This window comes from Electrophorus electricus, chromosome 4 (genome assembly GCF_041902795.1).
Source record: "Electrophorus electricus isolate QZ-2024a chromosome 4, ASM4190279v1, whole genome shotgun sequence".
NCBI classification, from domain to species: domain Eukaryota; kingdom Metazoa; phylum Chordata; class Actinopteri; order Gymnotiformes; family Gymnotidae; genus Electrophorus; species Electrophorus electricus.
In genome coordinates, this window is record NC_137500.1 from 29,765,765 (window position 1) to 29,788,429 (window position 22,665).

General features: G+C 38.3%; 1 protein-coding gene and 1 pseudogene across 2 annotated transcripts; both read left to right on the top strand.

The window, feature by feature from the left end:
* The first annotated feature begins 1,650 nt into the window (after positions 1 to 1,650).
* Positions 1,651 to 8,287, top strand: LOC113590602 (uncharacterized). 2 transcript variants are annotated; one of them, XM_081713189.1, is made up of 4 exons: positions 1,897 to 2,047; positions 3,480 to 3,588; positions 4,557 to 4,636; positions 4,974 to 8,287. In XM_081713189.1, exons 1-4 carry the CDS (start codon positions 1,984 to 1,986, stop codon positions 5,057 to 5,059), a joined length of 339 nt encoding a protein of 112 aa, XP_081569315.1. In that variant the 5' UTR covers positions 1,897 to 1,983; the 3' UTR covers positions 5,060 to 8,287. The 2 variants fall into 2 exon arrangements, 1 of the variants encoding a protein (XP_081569315.1); XR_014123363.1 differs by lacking the exons at positions 1,897 to 2,047; positions 4,974 to 8,287 and adding an exon at positions 1,651 to 1,771 and having other exon boundaries at positions 4,557 to 4,967.
* Positions 8,288 to 20,854: 12,567 nt separating this feature from the next.
* Positions 20,855 to 22,320, top strand: LOC145657361 (uncharacterized; annotated as a pseudogene).
* Positions 22,321 to 22,665: the final 345 nt, after the last annotated feature.

Genomic DNA, 22,665 nt, shown 5'->3' on the forward strand with positions numbered 1-22,665 from the left:
CTTGAGGGTTTCTTTGGGGCATTCATCGGAATCCATCACTAATGTGTCATCTCCTTGAGCTGTTAGCTTTCAGTTCCCCCCAAAACAGATATCTATGTTGTATCATCTGTGCTATAACCTGTTTATGTATCATAACATTAAACTCAGCATTGCTGTGGTTCTCTGGGGCTGGAGGTATGCAACTGTCCTCTAGATGAAAATATTTAGTAGTTTAGGAAAGCAAATCTACTGTTGTTGTTGTTCTTCTCCTTCTTCTTCTTCTTCTTCTTGTTTTAGATTGAGCAAGCTTTTGACCTAATTCACTGCTTGCATGCTCCATTTGGCTTGCTTGCAAATTATGCCAGTTTGACCACATCCTATGAATCTCTACACAGAATGTTTGCTAAATGTTAAATGTTAAAATACATCTATTGGTTTAGTTTTGCCTTACTGTGCCTGCAGATGCACTCACACCTGCCTTCTGCCATTCCCGAGCAAGCTGGTAGTGACCTGATCTCATAGCTGCATCTTCTTTAGGAGATGGTCCTGGCACTTTCTTGGGCACCCTGAAGCCATCTACACTGCAATTGAACCTCTCTCCTAGAAGTTCTTGATGATTTGATAAATGCTTGCCTGTGAAGACCTTTCGATGCAATGCAGTGATAACTGCACGTGTTTCCTTGGAGATAACCATGGTTAACAGAAGAAAACTTCAAGCACCACCACCCTTTAAAAGTAACCAGTCTGCTTTTCTAATCAGCGTGACACAGTGATATCAGCTGTCTTGACCATGACCAGATCACTGAAATTATGTTAGCAGGCCATTTTGTGGCAGGGCTGACTTTGCAATTAATCACAATTCATCTGATCACTCTTCATAATCTCGAGTTAATGCAAATTGCCACCATAAAAACCAAACTTTTTGCTTGTCTAAAAACCTTTGGCCACGACTGTACATATAAGATAAATAGATAACAAGCAGACAGGAAATGCAATAAACATTGTAAACTGTACACAACACTATATAGATTGTTTGTTTGTTTGTTTGTTTGTGCGTGTGTGCGTGCGTGCGTGCGTGCGTGCGTGTGTAATGCAAAATGAATGGGAAATGTTGCTAGCTAGCTAACTGCCCTTTTAAAGTAAGATGTCCGAAGTACTTAACCATGGTGACTACTGCTAGGTCTACTAAACTTCTAGCTAGCTAGCTAAGAACTGTATAAATAAATGAATTATAGAGCAAATAAACACATATGTGAATCCCAAAAAATAAACAAACACTGGTTTATCAGCCGATAAAATCTGTAGTGAACTGGTCTGGTCTGACCTTGTTCATGAGCATTGATCAAAGTTTAACCTTTATTGGCTGTCAAAAACCGGTAGGTGGAGTTCATTATTTTAAAGCAGTGCTTTTAATACCATTGGAGGGACACGAAAGTAGCATTATAGCGCACTTAAAGTGGCGTTTTTGGTGGTTTTTGCGACGTATCTTACGGCATAATGAAAAATGTATTTTGCGGCGCAAAAACGTCCAAAACGCCGCTTTTTTCGCCGTTTTACAAATAAACCAAATTTGAGGCAAATTTTGACCACTTTGGCTTTCCATAGAGCACAGCTAAACCGGCATGTACAAATGAGGGGTGCGGGCATGTACGTGCGGGGTAATAGAACAGGGCTTGTGTGACTGGATCAGATCTACCCTTTATTTCGTTTCTACTGGCCACAACCTTTCGAGGGCTCTGTATTCCGCCACACTTATTTTACATTTTTCATTTTCTGTATATCAAAGTTGAAGGTTAGTATTTTAAGTTTTGTTCCTTAAGTTTCTATTTCTATTCTAAATGAAATGGTCTGATCGGTTTAACCGACCAATGGCATGACACGACATTAACATATTCATTCGCGCCGGTATAAGACATGGTAAAGGTAGCCGGTTAAACCTATTAAACGTCGTACCTCACTTCGACTAGTGAAAACTCTTCCTTAATTTATTTGATTTAATCTGAAATGTGTCGGTGTCAGTTTCTGATTATAATTTTAGTTGTTAATTTCTTCTGCGGAGTCACCCTAGGTAAGATGGAAAACTTTACAACTGATTGACTTTCTTCATACTTTTATGCGACGGTATATACATTGTAAAGCAATTGTATAGAACACAATCCAGCATGTTGTGTTACAGATTGCTAATCCATACCTAACCAAAACAGCACATGAGCGAAAGAATTACATTTTCATGTAATATACATTTTATGTAAATTCATGTACATTTTGGAGAAAAGGGATTCAAAAATTGGTAAGATACACCTAACCAATAGATTGCATGAGTGAAATAATTACATCTTCATGTTGGCTTACCTCTCTGAATTATTGTGAGATTTTCTTTAAAGGGTAGCTCTGAGAAAGGATTTTCATTTACATATTAAATTGTCTGACTCAACTGAGGTTACCATTTGAAGTAAGCTGGCTAAGGTGGCATGTACATGGTGAATGACATTTTGTTAATAATGTCGTAACCCCTTCTTCAGAATGCTCAGAAGGGCCAGCCCACATTGTAAAAATTGTATATTTCTTTGATCAGATTTTCTGTAAGTGTGCTAATAGATTTGCATTACAAAATATCCAAAATCACTAGAAGGGACATGTAGGCAGCTATACTAACGAGCAGTTTTAATTCAGATAGAAATGCATCCTGTAGTAAGCAAGAATATTTAAAGTAGCCTATTTGAAGAGGCTGATGTTTTGTTTTTGTTTTTTTACTTTATATAAGGAATATTTGTATTATTTTTTACATCCACTTTTTTATTTCAACTTGTTATGTACATAATACTTCAAAGACAAAGCCATAGTTTAAATGAATAACACAGAACCCATAATTGTTAGATATGCTAGGATATGCAGATTTGATTTGCCTTGGCTCAAAGAGAAAATATTTTATATATGTCTGCAGACAGTGTCACGTGTGTTTCCACAAACAATGCTTGTGTGCTTTCTTGGCTCCATTGCTGGGAATTCATGTCCAGATAATTAAAATGATGTATGATGATTGAGGGCCAGATTTCCCAAAAGCATCTTTATGTTAAGATCAAGAATGAGTCTCTTACTGAACACTCTCCCCTTCTGTCATTTAAGATTTAAGTACTACAATGCTTTTGGGAAATGGGGCCCAAAACAGCAATTGCAATTTCTTAATTGGTGCATGCATATGCCTCCCTAGTTTCCTCCTAGTATCAGTTACTTTTGATTTATTCCATTAAATAATGATTTGAGAGAAATAGATCTCTGTATTTTTGTCTTGCTTGGAAATTAGTAATATTTGGCTCAGTAAAGGTTTTATTGTTTGCATGGGATTTTGTGTTTGGGGATTCATTTTATATATATATATATATATATATATATATATATATATATATATATATATATATATATATATATATATATATATATATATATATATATATAATTTTTTTTTCTTTATTTATTTATTTATTTATTTTGCTTTTCAGCTCATCCTCAGATAGTATATGTGACGCCTGTTGACAATCCAACTAATGCAGAGGAGTATCAGTGTGTGACAGATGCTGACCCTGAAAACACAAAATACAGCTGGCAGAGGTAAATGAATATAAGCTTTACCATAAACCCCAAAATTGAAAAAGGTGAGACTGTGCCTCCTTACAGGGAGAGTTTTGATTTAATTTCTTCCGTTGCGTGGCATTTGCAATTGTACTGTAAAGGTACACATAAAGGAATCTGCAGTAGTTTTACCAAAATCCATTAATTTATTTTGAGAAACATTAGTAATTCCCTCGGTAAGTGAACTATGGGCATTTCTATTTCTATTTATTTACCACTGCCTCATGCACACATTAAACTATATGAATTTTTATAGATAACACAATAGACTTTTTTCACTGCAGGTATCATTGTAGAAGATCAATCAACATAATAATTGCTTTTAAAATTCTTCTCAGTTTGAGGCATGTAAAAAAAAAATTTGAACTATGCCTAGTGTTGAGTGATAGGTGACATTATGCTTCATCAGGCTGATCGCATGCTGCTCAGCTTCAGCGCAATGGTCACGTGTCGCTCAGCTTCAGCAGGTTGGTCATGTATCACTCAGCTTCAGCAGGTTGATCCCATGTCACTCAGGTGCAGCAGGTTGGTCACGTGTCGCTCAGTTTCAGCAGGTTGGTCATGTGTCTCTCAGCTTCAGTAGGTTGGTCACGTGTCGTTCAACTTCCACAGGTTGGTCACGTGTCGTTCAGCTTCAGTAGGTTGGTCACGTGTCGTTCAGCTTCTGCAGGTTGGCCACGTGTCGATCAGCTTCAGTAGGTTGGTCATGTCTCGTTCAGCTTCCGCAGGTTGGTCACGTGTCGCTCAGCTTCAGTAGGTTGGTCACGTCTCGTTCAGCTTCCGCAGGTTGTTCACGTGTCGCTCAGCTTCAGTAGGTTGGTCTCGTGCTGCTCAACTACATTAACTTCATTCTGCAATCTCCAATGGAGGTCTAGAGAGGCACGCATGTACTAATATTTTCATTCTTACACACACATGCTCAAACCTTCTTTGCTCTTCATTTCTAGGCAGGATGGGAATTTGCCAGAAGGTGTGAAGGCAGAGGGAAACCGATTGCATTTCCTGAAGTTGAGCTCCGACCTCAATGGTTTGTACATCTGTAAGGCAGTGAACAAGTTTGGCGAAGCAACAGGTTCCCTCTATCGATATAAAAGTTTTCATGAAGAGTTATAACAATGCTAAGTCAAAAACAGGTGTTTTCAATTTCACTAAAATGTAAAAACTTAAGGATTTCTGCCTGATCAAAACCAAATTTCTTTAAAAAAAATGGAGAACTTCAGCTAAATGATGTGTGTTAGAGGTCTGATTTATGATAAATACAATAATTTTAAATTAGCATAAAAATCATGTTCATTTCATAACCACAAACATATGCTTGGAGTTTATTAAACCGTTCCCTGATGCAAAAAAAATTTTTTGTGTAGTAAATGGGCTTTTGTCCGAAGGGATCCCGTCCCTGCAAATTCCACAACAAATGGCAAAAGAGCAGCTTCTTTCTCTCACTCACTGACTGTCTCTCTGTCTCTCTCCAAAAAATATAATAGCATTGTTAATAATGAGATAAGAATGAGATGTGTCGCTTCATTTGTCTTCTGTCTGGGTTCCAAATGATGACAGTAATGATAGTAGTTTGTCCTAAATTCACTCTGTTGTGTTACCTTTCATCGGATTAAATTTTAAATTTGGAGTTTTTCAGTACTGATCACATAGCATTACGCAGACCCTCCTTAGCTTAGATACTCACACTCATCTGTATCCTTAAATGAGTTTTCCCATTTCTACAGTTTTAGGGCTATGGATGCTGCTGAAAAATCATTGTTTCTTACACTCTCTTCAGTACTGATCTCCTTCAACACCTCAAAACTGTACTGAGACTATCCAGCCTATCAGGAGACTAAAGACGTATATTCTTAGCCACCTCCCTCAGTACTCAGCTTTACTGATCTACAAACCACCAACCATGCAGCTGAAATCTCGACTCCCCCCTTGGCTCCATAGCTATTAGAATCATCTGTTCATCATTATGCAGTCATTAGGACTTGCATTAATGGCCTCTTTGTTAATTACTTTGTTAAGCTCAGGTTCATTCTGTCTCAAACCTCAGTTTGCAGTAGACCCAATACCTTGTACCTCCTTGTTTTCACCTGGACATGTTATATGAGTTTAATACACAGTCATATCAGAATCACCAGGCATCACCATTGAGTGAACACTTTTACATTTGGGCTTGCGAAGCAGATGCATGGTTATGGTGGCAATGTTAACCAAGGTTCATTGTCCCTGTTGCCTCCAGTGTGTAAGGGGGAACCGTAATTGGACACTGGAGATTTGGAAAAACGTTGTGTCTCAGATGAATCCAGGTTTATCCTACAAAAAGTGAACTAACAATGGCATACATGCCACCAAATAGAGAACTGCCTCTATCACTAATGTGTCATCTCCTTGAGCTGTTAGCTTTCAGTTCCCCCCAAAACAGATATCTATGTTGTATCATCTGTGCTATAACCTGTTTATGTATCATAACATTAAACTCTGCATTGCTGTGGTTCTCTGGGACTGGAGGTATGCAAGTGTCCTCTAGATGAAAATATTTAGTAGTTTAGGAAAGCAAATCTACTGTTGTTGTTGTTGTTCTTCTACTTCTTCTTCTTGTTCTTCTTCTTCTTCTTGTTTTAGATTAAGCAAGCTTTTGACCTAATTCACTGCTTGTAGTCTCCATTTCGCTTTCTTGCACATTTTGCCATAGTTTACTCACATTCTGTGCACGTGTCCACAGAATCTGTGCTAAATGGTCTAAATTTGTACTATTAGCTTTCAGTTCCCCCCAAAACAAATGCACATTTTGCCCACATCCTGTGAACCTCTACACAGAATGTTTGCTAAATGGTGTGAAGTTGTACTGCAGAAATCACAGCAAACTGATAATCAATCAGGCTCTGCTACATAAGAGCTATTCAGGCTTATACAAAAGGGACAACTGCAAAGCATGCAGCATTAATCACAATGCCTGTACTCATTCATGCACTGCAGCAGCAGCAACAAGTATTCACAACTGATAAAGAAGCGTTTTGGATTCCAAGCTGCTCAATAAGTTTAGCTCATTTATATGAATGTGGTCACACATGCTCCTCTACTATTGTAAGGTGTCTCATTACAACTCAATCACTGTTGGCCATTATTACATTTACGGCATTTAGCAGACGCTCTTATCCATTATCCTTATCTCATTACTCTGTCACTCTTGGCCATCACTTCTCTGTCATTCTTAGGCATGCAGTATTATTTAAGGAGCTGATGATATATAAGCTGTGAAATAATTTTAGCACCAATAATATGCTTGGAGTTTATTAAACCTTTCCCTTATAGAAAAATGTTTTTGTGTAGTATATGGGCTTTTGTCCAAAGGGATCCTGTCCCTGCAAATTCCATAACATACTTTTCAAATGGCAAAAGAGCAGCTTCTCTCTCTCTCACTCACTGTCTCGCTGTCTATTTCCAAAAATATAATAGGATTGTCAAGAATGGAATATGAATCTTCTGTCTGAGTTCCCAATGATGACAGAAATGATAGTAGTTAGTTTGTCTTAAATTCACTCTTTCATTGAATTACATTTTTAATTTAGAGGTTTTAAAAAACCATGCCTTTATATGTGTGTAGGCCTAATATAATTAAATCGAAGTTTCCCAAGATGTAATACACTGTAGTTGAGATCCTGTTACTGATAAGGACTTGTTTACTCACATGTAGGTTATGGAATTTTAGTGTTTATCAAGCAATTTGGAGCTTATATCACTACAGTGGCAGAAAAGATGCAAGACATATGGGAGAGTGTAAGAGAGTGAGATAGTATGTACTAACCGTCAAAATGATTTGTTGCTTGATTTGATTGCTTGATTTGACAGCTGTCAATCAACCCTCCCCCTCAACCCCTCCCCCCAGATATTTATTATATATTTATATATTATTATTATATTATATAAGATGTGACATATGAAAATAAAATAAAACACAATGAGGGATCCTCAAAATAGTTTTATTGACTTTAAAAAAACAATAATTTAATGGAGAAATAATCAAGTGATTAAAGTAAATAAAAGTTTTGAGTCTTAAATGAATACGTATCACCCAGTCTTTAATGTCCACTCTGCTCCCTACCAGTCATGTACTGATACTCAAACATGTGTATAGGTCTCAGTTGTGTCTCTCTCTCGCTCTCACTCACCCACTAACTCAACCATCTCACTCCCCTCCCATTGGCTGATTCTCTAAGAAGTCACACCTCATATGGGAATCCTCTTTGACACCCGCACCGGTCCTTCACTTGAGAAAAAAAAGAGTGCTGAGGATGGAGTTGAGCAAGCTGTTCTGTAAAACCCTTGAAAATAGAGTCAGAACAGTAAACGTTACCGATAAGATCAAATCTGTATATAATTTGGAAAAGCTGATGTGTGTAGTACATGAGTCTAACAGTCAGTGGAGTTCCCTAGTATCAGAAGCCAATAATGCATGTTATCCTTTACATATAATATGTTTGAAAACCCTGATGAATGTAAAAATGGGCATCTAATATGTATATTCACCTGTGTAATAGATGTATGTGTTTTGGAACTAAGTAAAGATGAAAAGGTTGATGCATATAAAACCTTTGATTACATGCTTTAATTTTTAGTTGAATGTAACATAAACATAACCTCTTTTGCTGAAAAGATGCTAATAAAACCATAATCCATTCTAGCACTCTCTTCATTGTGTTTCAATCATTTCGCCATGACTGATCATCTGATGAAAAATATTTACTATACTTCCTCAAACCCCGGATCCTATAGAGGGGTCGAGAGTCTGCAAAAGTCCCTGGTGGGTACGAGCATGGGTATGGATTAATATTTTTCTGTTTCTGAATGTCTAAGGAGACACCTTCCCGAATATATATTATGGGATTTCAATGGGGAAAATATAGATGGGATCTTTTATGAACAGGAGTTGCAAAAGATTCTAGTGGGAAAAGACAAAGCCATTAAAATAGAAAAGATTCTAACTGAAAAAACTAGGAACCGAAAAAAGATGTGCTTGATCAAGTGGGTTGGGTGGCCCGATAAATTTAACTCCTGAATTTCAGCCGAGGACGTCCTTAACATGGTGAAAGGTTAAAGGGGGGGTGCTAAAATCAAAATGAAATTATAATCTAATCACCAGGGAAGAGAGCGGATTCTACCTGACTCTACCGTGCAATGCCTCTAAAGACATTTAATAAGATTTTTTTAAGCTTATAGAGTTGGTGGGGGGGTGCGAGGTCACACTCACTGAGGTGCAATACCCTTACACATGGTACTCACTGAAGGAGTCAGACATGGAAAGTGTCTTTTTTGTTAAACTCTGCAGAAGGAGAAAATGGTGTGGTATTTACATGTTTTTTAAACCATGGGTATTATAATAGTATAGAACATCTGGTTAAGGAAATGAATAAGGAGATAAAAAGTTTAGATCTTGATCTAAAAATAGAAGACCAACCCATGAAAAACAAAATTCATCTGATGACTAACAAACCCTATTGGCTTTGGACTCAAGGAAACCTTTCACACATTCTGGGGATGGATCTTAAACCTGTGTGAGGGTAAAATGCTTAATGCTTGTTTGAAAGAGGAAGTAAGAAATATATGACCTTTGCCCTTGTCTTGACCAGTCTGCAAGAAAGGTGAATAGAGAAGTGATGGAGTATGACAGTTATTGCTTAGCTGTTGCTTGGCAGGGGTGCAGCAGCATGGAGTAACAACTTGTTTTTAGCAGGAAAGAATGTTCAAGGAAGGTTGAGATGCCTGGCACCTGGAGTCACAAGATTAGCGCATGAGACAACAACAGGGAATGATGGGGGTATATGAATTCATGGGAGATATAAGTTTGAGGCTTCCCTCCCTGAGTGCATAAAGGACAGAACCAATAAAGCTTGCTCAACTGCACATCTGGCTCCAGTCCAATTGATTTTTCCTACACAGGAGAGAGAGGCACCTTTACCCGCCAACATTCACCTGGGGTTTTACACCATGTTCGTATATACGGATATTATACAATATCAGAGAGTAGGGGACAGTTTTGTTCCTTTGCTAGGATGTGTACATATAACTAGGGAGAACAACGAAATCAGCACTTTAACGTACGACAAGCCACATTGCGTACCTGTTAGCAAATCTCTCATAAATGACATTACCATTGAGGTGAAATCTGATCAAAACATTCATATACCCTTTCTGTACAGGAAATTTGTGGCAGAACTTCACTTTAGACCCACAAAACACACATTTTGTATCAGATTAAATAAATAAATAAATAAATATAAATATATATATATATATATATATATATATATATATATATATATATATATATATATATATATATATATATATATATATAAAAAATTAAAATTTATTTATTTATTTTTTTTATGATCGGCGCAAGTTACGTGAATCCTCAGGTCTACGTGGACTATTACAAGCACCAGGCGGGGAATGGACTTCCCGGGCTTGCAGGAACCCAGATGATGTATGGTTCCAGGCTCGGTGGTTTATTCAAAGCACTATATAGGATGGCTGTACCCATTATTAAAAGAGGTATCTCTATAGCAAAACGTCATTTAAAATCTGCCACAAAAGGGCTTGTAAGTGATATGGTAAGTAACATAGTCACACGTAAAACGCACGCGCAAGAAGGGTCAGGACTAGCGGCTATTGCTTACAAGAATGTCAGACATCCTCCGGGAAGTAAATAAAAAATGCAAGATCACCAAGAGTAAGGTCAGAGTGAAAAAGAACAGACAAAGAAGCAACAAGCGTTCTTCGTCCTCTTCCTCTAACAAACGAAGAAAACAGAACACATTCTAACGCTATGGCCTTCCTGCATAGTCTATCGACTGAGTGCACCAAGTCGGAACTAGACATTTTCATATTACCTTACACCCAAGCAAATATGGAAACGTACATATACGTCGAAGTCCCACCGCTTTCAGCCATTACCGACAATTCTCCGATCGAATTTTACGTGGTAGGCAATGGTGATGATTACCTGGACTTGAATAACACAGTTTTGCATCCAAGATGTAAAATCACAAACCTCGACGGGAGTAACATTGCTAACGATGCTAAGGTCGGCGTGGAAAACTATCCTATAGCGTCTCCATTTCCACAAATTGATGTTTAATTGGGTCACCGTGCCATCAGCCAAGCGAGTAACACGTACCCCTACAGAGCCGTCATCGAATGTCTTTTGGATTATAGTACGGACACCCTGGAAACAGTTTTCTGCCAGATTGTTTTACAAAGACACGTCAGGGCGTAACCTCGGACTCAGGACCAGAGCCACTTTCAGCGCCGAAAGTAAAACCTTTGACTTGATCGGTCACATACCCTCTGACATATTTTTTCAGGATAAAGTTTTAATGAACGGCGTTGATATGAAAATTAAAATGATGTGGAGTAAAGATGAGTTTTGTCTAATGAAAGAAGGAGCCGGGGATTACGTTCTAAAAATAATCACGGCTTCCCTGTTTGTGAAAAAAGTAACCGTTTCACCAGCTGTCAAATTAGTTCACGCACAAGCCCTTTTAAGAGCCACCGCCAAATACCCCATCGACAGAGTTTGCACGAAAACCTTCAGTTTGCCATCCGGGAGTCGTGTGTGCACCCAAGAAAACCTCTTCCTCGGACCGCTCCCTAAAACTCTCATTACCGGGATGGTTGACAATGAGGCTTACAGCGGAGCGTACCATAAAAATCCTTTTAATTTTAAACACTACCAACACAGAGTTTATCGCTCTCTACGTCAACGGAACGCAGCATCCTGCAAAACCGTATCAACCCAATTTTCAGTCCGGGAACGTGGTCCGTGAATATTATTCATTATTTATAGTTTCAGGAAAACATCTTAAAGATCAGGCTATGTCCACCAATCGGCAAGAATACGCTGCTGGATATACCCTTATAGCTTTTAATCCTTTCCCAGATGATGATTGCGGGCAGCATTTGTCGTTAAAAAGGTCGGGTGATACGAGACTGCAACTCAGATTTGAAGACCCGCTCCCAAGAACCATAAATCTCGTTATCTACTCCAATTTTGACAGTATTTTGGAAATGAACAATCGCCGCAACATACTCATCGATTATCAATAAAATAACATGGGCACCAGAGAGCTCACAAAGGTAATGAGAAGCCGTCGTGATCTGGAGAGGATCTTTTGCGACGTGGTTCCGTGCGAATAGCAGCCAGGGTTAAGATGAGATGATTCTCTGCTCTGTACATAGTGAACACTTACCCAAATCACATGCTTGGGGAACACTAGTTAGCCCTGCATCTCAACAACGAAACCTCAGGAGATTTTTTCTATTCATACGGAAACCCACCAAACTATGAACTTTTCCCTCATTTTATTTATTCATTTATTAAAAAACTGTAAACAAATAAAACATAACTCTAAACAAGTTCAGAGTTTTGATTCTGTTTGTTGCAGACAACATAGTGCATTTTTTGTATCACAGGGCTAAAGGATGATCTTTTAATCAGATTATATCGATGTATACCGATGATTTAAAACGTAACGATAAAGGGCTAGTATCTTATGTGAAAAACATATATCCTAGAATAAACAAGAACTGTACCCTTAATTGTATGAAATCAGCTAATACCTATGAATAGTTTAATTTACGGCTTTAACTTGTGTGAAATAACAGACACGTGATACGTAAATTGTCTTTTGTAATTATATTTTATTATTTAATAAAGATTTTCGTTACAATAATATTCATTAATGTTTTCGTATTTAATCAAATGTCAACCAAGAGGAAAGGGGTTTAGAAACAGAAGGTCTGAGAAAAGAATAAGAATCGTCGCTATCAGGTGACGAGGGAGTAGCGGGTGAAACAACCGGTGAATACAATGATTTAGATTTTTTAATGTCTGACAGTTTTCAACGAACACCGTCATTAGGAATGGTTGAATAGGGAATATTTAATTTGACTACGGCATGCAGCATTTTGTACCACCCTAAAGGTCGCTGGTCATCAGATATCTTTTGCGTCACAGTTAAGTTTTTAATCAAGTCCAACATATACGATCCTTTAACGGTTATTCCTTTGAAAATAAACTCTCCTTCATCGTTCCACGATGCTACATCACCGGATTTTGCAATTTTGTCCATAATGTAGGAAGTATTTTTTCTAGCTCTTGTAGGATCATTACCTATAATCTCGTTAGCGATTTCATCCTCACTCATTCGACTGGCTTCTTCATTTACACCGGCTTATTTTCAGGTTCGGAGTGGAGGGATAGGGTCACTCGAGCCGTTTCTTCTTCTCCGCTTTTAACTAGGTTTAAAAATCTTTGCAACGCCGAAGTGTAAAGTTTAGCCTTTTCACAAGGGTCCAAGTTAGACCTGTTTAAAATGTGCGCATCACTTCGGCTAGGTTGTTTTCCACGGTCTGTCTTAAATTTGTTTTATCGGACGCGATATTTCTAGGTTTTTCCATCTGATGATGCGGTACCAAATACATTTTCACTGCAGTATCCATTTTAATTTTTGCGCGATGCTATCAAACTGCTTATAAAGGGTACGGCTACACTAACCAAGGGTAAGAGGAAACCTCCAGACTGATTAATAGCTTTTCTCTTTGTATCTACAGACGATCTTTTATTAGCAAACAGTTTTATCCACTTTTTTTGCCTTTTCAAAAGCCGATACTGGTGAGCCATCAGAGGGATGTTACCGCGGAGTAGGTTAAAAGTCAATTTGCAAATGGAAAGTAGGAGATCCGGTGACACCTTGTGTAATATAACCTTCCTCTGCCGGGGGGATGACTTATAAAGGATATTCAGCATCATTTGATTTTAGTTGTGTAGACTTTTTTTTTCAATATTTTAAAGCTTTTTTCTTAGGAACGTACACCGCAGGGCTCTCCCAGGAAAACGCGCTTGACCTAAGATGAAGCTCTTCTGGCGTTTGAGCTTTCAAGTCTACAAATAAATACCCGTTAGGTCTAGAGGTGGCGTCTCGAAAACATTCAACAAAATATTTGGCATTACCCGGATACATCTGACGAGCCAATACGCTGACCTGTGATTTGTCTCTGGGGTTCTTAAATAAAATCATGTAGTTTGTGTTCAGGTTGATAGTTCTGCTGGTCTTTCCCTGGAAAAACAGATTCTGTACCAAATACAATACACTCAGGTTCCTGTGATGAGTATATTTTGTAATAGCTTTTTCTACTTCTTCCTTCTTACTGGCGTTATTCATCAAATCGTTTAGAATTAGAAGGTTAGTCTTGCTGAGGGGAAACAGTTCATCATCACACAAAGATTCTGGTATTCCCTGAACAAAATTAATGTTTATTTTGTGAATGCACTGCAGTGTCTGAATTTTATTAAGACTGTTCTAGCGAACGTCTCCAAAGGTTTCTGAGGCTTTACTTAAAGGGTGTGACGTGCATGATAGAAAGCACGTATCACATCCGTGATAAAAGCAGCCGAGAAACTCGAACGCTTTGCGCGTTTTACCATCATCAATGTAACCATCTACAAAATAATTTCCAATAATTTCCAATCCAATTTCCATTGTTAAGTACATGTTGAATGGGTATGTTCTGTTTGAGATGTACTCGAGCCATTGAATAGATGGTGTCAATAAAGATTTCTGACAGTTGATGTAATTATCTAGGGGAGGGATGGCCAAAGTGTTTTCTGGCAGGAACATGGTGTGGAATATTTTCATGCATATGGGTGCTATGGTAATCGACTTGAACGGCTCAATGCCTGTGTCTCTCAGAATCTTAATCCTGAAAAATGTACACCCTGTTTTCAAAATTTTATATCGTTACAGCAATATACTTTAATCTCTTTTCTGAAGTCAAAGACTTTATCACTGACCGTTTTATACCAATCAAAGAAATCCTGCCTCTCTTTGGGTTTCATTGTATCCACACCGTAAAACTCAGGCTGAGGATACAACTCCACATAGTTCTGATTCTCTAGGGTGTTGTAGAAGTGGGGGAATGTTCCTTTTTTAGCGTCTGTAAACCCCATGGCTTTTGGAATGGCGCTGAGTTTCATAGGTAGGAATGAGAGACTGTCTATGAATCTCTGTTCATAAGCGGTGTCTTCAAAGCACAAACTTTTCCCCCTTGTGCTATGATAGTAGGAGTAACCCCTTCTTTCACCAGATAATTCAACAAAAGATAGGAATCATAACCCCTTGCATTATGTGCTACAAATGTGTATCCTTCGAATTTTCTATGACAGAACATTTTAAAAAACCCATCCCCTTCAGCCGTCCACACACCCTCATTAAACCCCATGCAGCATATAAAATTAGCTATATGTACACCTGTTTCCTGTCTGGACTCTATATCATAAAATATGTAATGTTCGTCCGCCATCTCTACCTGTAGCAGTTGTATGAAACATTCGTGATTGACCTCTGATTCTGTTTTTTCCTTACAAACTTTGCACCGAGGCTGAGCACATTTATGTTCTTTTCTACCTGTGCTAAAGGAGCTCAGATGTTCTACCATTCCACATTTGGAGCAATAGAATCCTATTTTGCATAACGAATATGTATCATCCAACAAGGTTCGCATCTCTTCTTTGTGTTTTTCGTAGCAGTTATCTGACCTACACAATCTTAGACAATCTGAACACTGTAACGTATTCTGAGTATAAGTATAACATTCAGGATCAAGACATACTTTACAGTAATACTCGCATTTGTGTTTTCTCATACTTGTGAACCCTTTGTAACAAAAACGACAGACGTAATGAAACCCGAGAAGACCCTCAATATTTTCAACACTGTAGTAATGGTTGTTGTGTAAGAATAAGAAAATGGTATTCTCATGGGGTGTCCTGCTAGTTTCCAAAAAAGAGTAGCCACTTTTGTTGAACGTCTGATACAACACAACTATTTCACAATTCAATAACTTCTCAAATCGGTTTACAGTGCATCCAGAAAGTTTTCACAGAGCTTCACTTTTTCAATTCACAATACAAATACAATTTACAATTCGATAACTTCTCAAATCGATTTATATCATTAAAACTACCATTATCAGACACCCTACACCCCGCTGCATTTGATTAGCAACATTTTCAATGTATTGGGGTGTTTCCTGAGGATTCAAAAGCTGTGTGACGCATAAGGCAAAGCATAGATTGTTGACAGTGTTGTAAAAAACATTCAGATGTCTCATCTTCTTTCGGAAAATGTCTGATATGAAGAGGTGTGCTATTTTACTCTTAACACCGCCTTTGGTGGGGGGGGGGTGTACTATCTGAATCACCAGTTCCATTCTATCACTTGCCAGGATCTCAAGATTGCTCTGCATAGCTTTCTCGAGCATGGTTAGAAAAGAGTCTAGTTCCATGGCTCCGTTATTCAACTCTAGTTGTGATGAAACATTCAGATTATGACCTTGAACTAGAAAATTTACAGCATCTCTCGGACCAGCTATTTCATTAATGGTATCCATCATGCCATTTATAACCTCTAGAACGTAATTGTAAAATTCTGCAAAACTGTTAACGTTACCCAGTGAGGCCAAATGAACCCTCCTTCTAATTTCTGTGTTATTGAACTTTTCTCTACAAATTATTCTAATGTTAGGATCTACTCCATACCCCGTTTGTTCTGTTTCCATACGGTTTTCAGCAATATCCAAAGGGCGAAATTCTACATCAGTTTCATATGTTCTAGGACTCTGTTCTTCATTATCAAAACTGGTGGAAGAATTCTGTGAGCCTGGCTGTTGAGTACATTCACCACTTAAGAGCCTCTCATTTAATGCAGCCAAGCATTGATTCAGTTCATAGAAAATGTCGTTTTAACTAACCTGTATATTTTCAGGACACTGCACTTCATATTCATTTTAACTAAGGGATTCTGACATTAAAGCTAGACTTTCATTCAACTGATTCACAGCATATAGTACATAATGGTTCAAAGAATCTTGTTGGCTTAGACTATTTTATAAATTTATGAAGCTTTGATTAAGCTTAGAAAATGTCAGTTTGACTAAAACCCCCTGTGATATCTGATTTTTTTTAAGCATTACCTAGTTGGTTATTATTTGGATGTTTCTGAGCCATAGTATGATGCCGTATATTCAGTATGCATGTGTAACAGTAATATTCCTTCTGATGGTTTATAAATCTCAACACGTCATACAATGCAGAACCAAACCCACACCCCGGACCATATACAGGCGTGGAGATCAATTTAGCAAATGCTCGATCCAGAAGTTCTTTTTCATAACATAGGTCAGTCAACGTATGCCCCCCTTGTGAAAGATCATCAGGAGGTGTTGCTGCCACCGCTGTTGCTTCTCCTACTTCCGATTGCAGTGTCTGATCCTGGTACGACGTGTCACTGTTGACTAAACACAATTGATAACAGCTTTAGGAATTGAGTGGAAAAAATATGAATTATTTTCAGTAATTAGTTAGAATTCTTTATCAGATCACTCACATGATTGTGGAGGCACTCTTAAATCAGCCTCCCAGTCAAATAGACTCAACTCTTGATCCCCGTTGTCCGAGCCATCTTAGAAGAAAAAAAAAAGATTCAATTATTCTAGTATAAATATGATTAATAATCATGCTTTTAAAATTTTACTTATGCGGTGATGGTGGCTTACAGGTTAATGGTTGAATAGCTTGAATAGGCTTAGAGTTATATAGACGTATGTTATAAGCCACAGTGACCTCTGCATACGTTTCTATAGACGTTGCCAGTTGTATGAGGTCCCCTGAAAAAATTGTGAGCTCAACCGGAACGCTCAATGAATAGTGGATGACGGTAGAGGGATTCACCCCTTCTGCCTCTGTGTGACAAATTAATGCACTGCATAAACCTTTAGACAAAATGCTGTCTTTTAACATATGTTAGACTCACTCTAGAATGGATTACCTTGTATCAACTTTAGACTCACTCTAGAATGGATTACCTTGTATCAACTCATTCAGTATATGAACTGTTTCATCATCATGTGTCCTTATATCTGCTGATAAATAATTTTTAAAAATTAACATGATAAATAAAATACATAAAATTAAAATGTAAAAAAGTTAATAAATAAGAAATTACCTTGATCAGCAATTCTCTCCATAGATTCAAGGAACCCGTGATCATCTGAACCTACGGAATTAAATAGAACAGAATTATAGACCGTGAGCAGAAAAGATCATCATGATGGTATCCTTTATACCAAAACAAATAGATGTTATGTCATTTAATGCTTAATTTAAGTAAATAGAATTACCTACTTCGAAGTTAAAGTTTTTCTATATAGCTAGCCATGAGAATAAGAATAGCCATCAATCAAAAGAGTTTTAGTGGATCAAAATGTTTCACGTACTCTAAAACACAATGGTCATATTACATAATGATCAATAATCATCAGAATAAAGACAATATCCTTTCCTAGCTAGCTCACAAAAAGAATATTTACAATAGCTTGTTTAAAATATGTAATGATTGTTTGATAAAATACAATTAAGTTACACAACTGGTAGAGATATCCAATCAGCTAATTCATAAAATACCTTCGTGAAAAAACATTACTATTTTCCCCTAGTTTAGCTAATATGTGGCGGTGAAAAAAAGATGACTGACCAACGTATTCATTTCCTGTTATGATTATTAATTTTCAGATCCTGACAGCGTAGGCCTTGTAGGTTTTATCTAGACCTGAATTTAATTACTATGTTAGGACCCAACAAGTTAAATCATACAATGCGTGATAAAATATTTCAACCATTAGCTAAATTAATAGCTAAATACATGTCAGCCTTTTTAGTAACTAATATAAGTTAGAACATGAATGGATAAATAGAACGTACCTGTTGATAACAGATGAGCCATGTTCATGTTCGTTTGGAGGTCTTGGCAAATGTTTTCAGATGTATTGCTTACAATTACGACTGTGAACTAAAGGAGTGGAGTACCATAAAACACGTCTTAAGAAAGAATGGTCGGCGGGAAAAAGAGATGGTTTTCAGACAAAAGCTGTAAATTACAATCCACCCCTCCCCAACACCACTCTCCGATGTGTAATGCACTGAAAAGTGTTAAGGGCTCAATATGTGAAAACGGACAAGAACCTTGTGTGATAAAACGTATAGAGAAAACACATTTGTTTAGAGATCACAGAAAAAATAAATAAAAGGAAACTTTATAATGTTTTGTGAAAAATTTACTTATTGCCGTTTGAGTACATATGGCAGAAAAGATGTGAGGAGGTGTGTGTGTGTGTGTGAGAGAGAGAGAGAGCGTGTCAGTGATCCCTGACTGCAGAGTGTGTGTCAGAAAGGATCCTGAACAGACAGAGAAAGTGGTGAAAAACTAGTGTAGTAGAAGACTGAAAGCTTTAATTTTCTTTAATCATGACAATATTTCTCAATTAAAGAAACCTCTTATACACAGGTCTGGTTCGTGGGGTAGAAGGCAAAAAAAGGCAGCAAAATTGTAACTTTCTGGTGATCAATATTCGGAATTGGGAACAAGATGGATGTGGTGTGTGTGTGTGTGTGTGTGTGTGTGTGTGTGTGTGTGTGTGTGTGTGTGTGTGTGTGTGTGAATTGGTATGTCCCTCTGGTTGGGTGCCCCATGCACTTTGACAGTGTGGTTAGGGGTTAACAAGCTGGGAGGCACGTAGGCCTGGTCTTCACTGCTGTTGCTTTATTGTTGGTCAATTATTGTTACTCCATTTAACGATGAAGGTGGGCTTACACATCTGTTAGGACAGTTTTGGTACTAAAGCAAGAGAATCTTTATTCTAAATCAACGGTTTACACGATGCACGGTGTTTAGTTCGTATTACTCAGCCAAAAATCTTTTACATTTTTAGGTTCCAATGAACAGTTCCTTACAAGAAGAGGAAACCGTAATGCTTTCTTTAGTCTTTTTGAGAAAGGTATGACAGTGTGCTACTGAGTGTTTTGTTTCAGTTATGGCTCAACGGATTATGTACTGTGTTTTTCAATAAGACATAATAAGAACACTTTGTGCCAAAGTATAAGTGGAAGCTTTAGCTATATTCTGTTCTCTTCAAATTAAGTGCAGTTGCAACTAATGTGCAACAGCACTGCGCATTGTGTTCTTTGTTTCTGATGACTCATTCAAGTCTTATTCAATTCAAACAATGTTGAGGGAAGTGGTGAACTATACATTTTTTCATTTTTAGTTTTTATCCTTCAAGTTTCAGAACAGAAATTCTTCATCAGATCTCTTATACCAGATCTTAAAAGCAATTTTCAATCAAAAATATTTTTACATATATAAAAAGCAATAATATATATATATATGTGTGTGTGTGTGTGTGTGTGTATAACACATGCTCATGTACAGTGGAAGAATCACTGTAGGCTCACTTTTTGCTGAGAGAGATTGCCATTGATGTAACTGTGATCCACACTGACATGCTGCGAAGCTTTGTTTTTTATGTTTAGTGTGTTGCTACCTTGAGTATATATTTAACTGTATATATTGAGTATATATTTAACTGTATACTGCCAATCCAGTCTGTGATAACAGCTTGCTACTCATTGTTGTCATCTTTCAACCAAACCTCATAAACTTAACTTTTGTCTTAATGTTTAAATATTTTCATTAAATATTGTATTTGTATTTATATAAGGTAAGTGTTCCCTGAGGCAGAAAATAGGTTTATCCATTTATCTATCCATTCAGTACTTCACATAATCCACTCTGCTGTGAACAGTCTCTCAAATGTCAATTTGCTATTTACCCTGTTTTTAATTTTGCACAAATGCACTATAAATACAGACTATGAAATAAATGTTTGAGTCTTTTTTGTTCAGTTTTGTCATTATGCATTACATATATGAAATTATGAACGCATGATGAATGATGAACACATACAAAATATAATGCATACCTTTGTACCACATCTTTGTAACTCTATGAATGTAAATGTACCTTTGCTTTCGCTTCTGGTTTGTCACGTTTTCTCGGAAAGATTATCGCTGTCTAGTACACGAATGACTTGTCAGGAAGTGCTCCCACCACAAGTAGTGTGTTACGGCCCGCCGGGGGAATCATATGTGTACTGTTTTGTGAACACCTGCGGGGTTAGCAGGCGCATGTGCTGGTTTAATGGCGCAGTTGTTTTTGTGTGTTTACAGGAGCATCACGTCGCGGGGAGCGTATTGGACTGCCCCGAGAGAGGCAGGGATTCTGCCTTTCTCCTTCGGTCAGAGAGGTCTCCCTGGCTGGCGGTTCCTGGCCTGCCTTGTGTTGGGTGGGCACCGGGCATGGCCATGCGGTGTCTGTTTGTGTGCACGGCAGCCTGGGATTGGCTGTCCCAGAATAGGACGCTCCGGAAGCCGTGCCCCTTGGGAGGGAGTACTGTCACGGAGTGCTCCGCCCCCCACAAGTCACGTGGTTTGGCCCGCCGAATGCAGGGGGAGTCATATGTGTAGTGTTTTGTAATCACGCCCCCCGGGATTGCACACACGTGCACAGTTTTTAATGTTACGTGTTAGTTTGTCTATTTAAACCCCTATCCATGTGTGCAACCTTGTTGGTTATTGTAATTATGTAGCAAGGTCGCTACTTATGTGTTAAGGTCGATCTATGTAAACATCGCGGTAGCCGTAACGTGTCTGTGTACTCACCATTAATGTGCATGGGTTCTTCGTTGAATGTTAATGTGTAATTATGTTCACCATAGATGTCTTATGTGAGTGCCGCATATGTTGTCTGCGTTTAATGTTAGTGAACATTAATTTGTTATGTTTACAGCCTTACTCCAAAATGGATAAAATTCATTTTTTCCTTTGAAATTCTACACACAATACCCCATAATGACAAAGTGAAAAAAAGTTTGGTTGAATTTGTTGCAAATTTATTAAAAATAAAAAACTAAAAAAATAACATGTACATAAGTATTCACAGCCTTTGCCATGAAACTCAAAATTGAGCTCAGGTGCATTCTGTTTCCACTTCAGTTGTTTGGACAACTTGATTGGGGTCCACCTGTGGTAAATCTAGTTGATTGGACATGATTTGGAAAGGCACACACCTGTCTATATAAGGTCCTATTGTTGACTGTACATGTCAGAGCACAAACCAAGCCATGAAGTCCAAGGAATTGTCTGTAGACCTCTGAGACAGGATTGTATCGAGGCACAAATTGGGGGAAGGGTACAGAAAAACTTCTGCATCATTGAAGGTCCCAGTGAGCACAGTGGCTGCCATCATCTGTAAATGGAAGAAGTCTGGAACCACCAGGACTCTTCCTAGAGCTGGCCGCCCAGCCAATCTGAGAGATCGGGGTAAAAGGGCCTTAGTCAGGGAGGTGACCAAGAACCCAATGGTCACTCTGACAGAGCTTCAGTGTTGCTCTGTGGAGAGAGGAGAACCATTTCTGTAGCACTCCACCAATCAGGCCTGTATGGTAGAGTGGCCAGAGGGAAGCCAGTCCTCAGTAAAAGACGCACGACAGCCCACTTGGAGTTTGCCAAAAGGCACCTGAAAGACTCCCAGACCATGAGAAAATTCTCTGGTCTGATGAAACAAAGATTGAACTCTTTGGTCTGAATACCAAGCGTCATGTCTGGAGGAAACCAGGCACTCATCACCTGGCCAATACCATCTCTACAGTGAAGCATGGTGGTGGCAGCATCATGCTGTGGGGTTGTTTTTCAGCAGCAGGACCTGGGAGACTAGCCAGGGTCGAGGGAAAGATGAATGTAGCAATGTACAGAGACATCCTTGAAGAAAACCTGCTCCAGAGCGCTCTGGACCTCAGACTGGGGCGAAGGTTCATCTTCCAACAGGACAACAACCCTAAGCACACAGCTAAGATAAAAAAGGAGTGGCATCAGGACAACTCTGTGAATGCTCTTGAGTGGCCCAGCCAGAGCCCAGACTTGAACCCGATTGAACATCTCTGGAGAGATCTGAAAATGGCTGTGCCCCGATACTCCCCATCCAACTTGATGGAGTTTGAGAGGTTCTGCAAAGAAGAATAGGAGAAACTGGTGTACCAAGCTTGTAGCATCATACTTAAAAAGACTTAAGGCTGTAATTGCTGCCAAAGGTGCTTCAACAAGGTATTGAG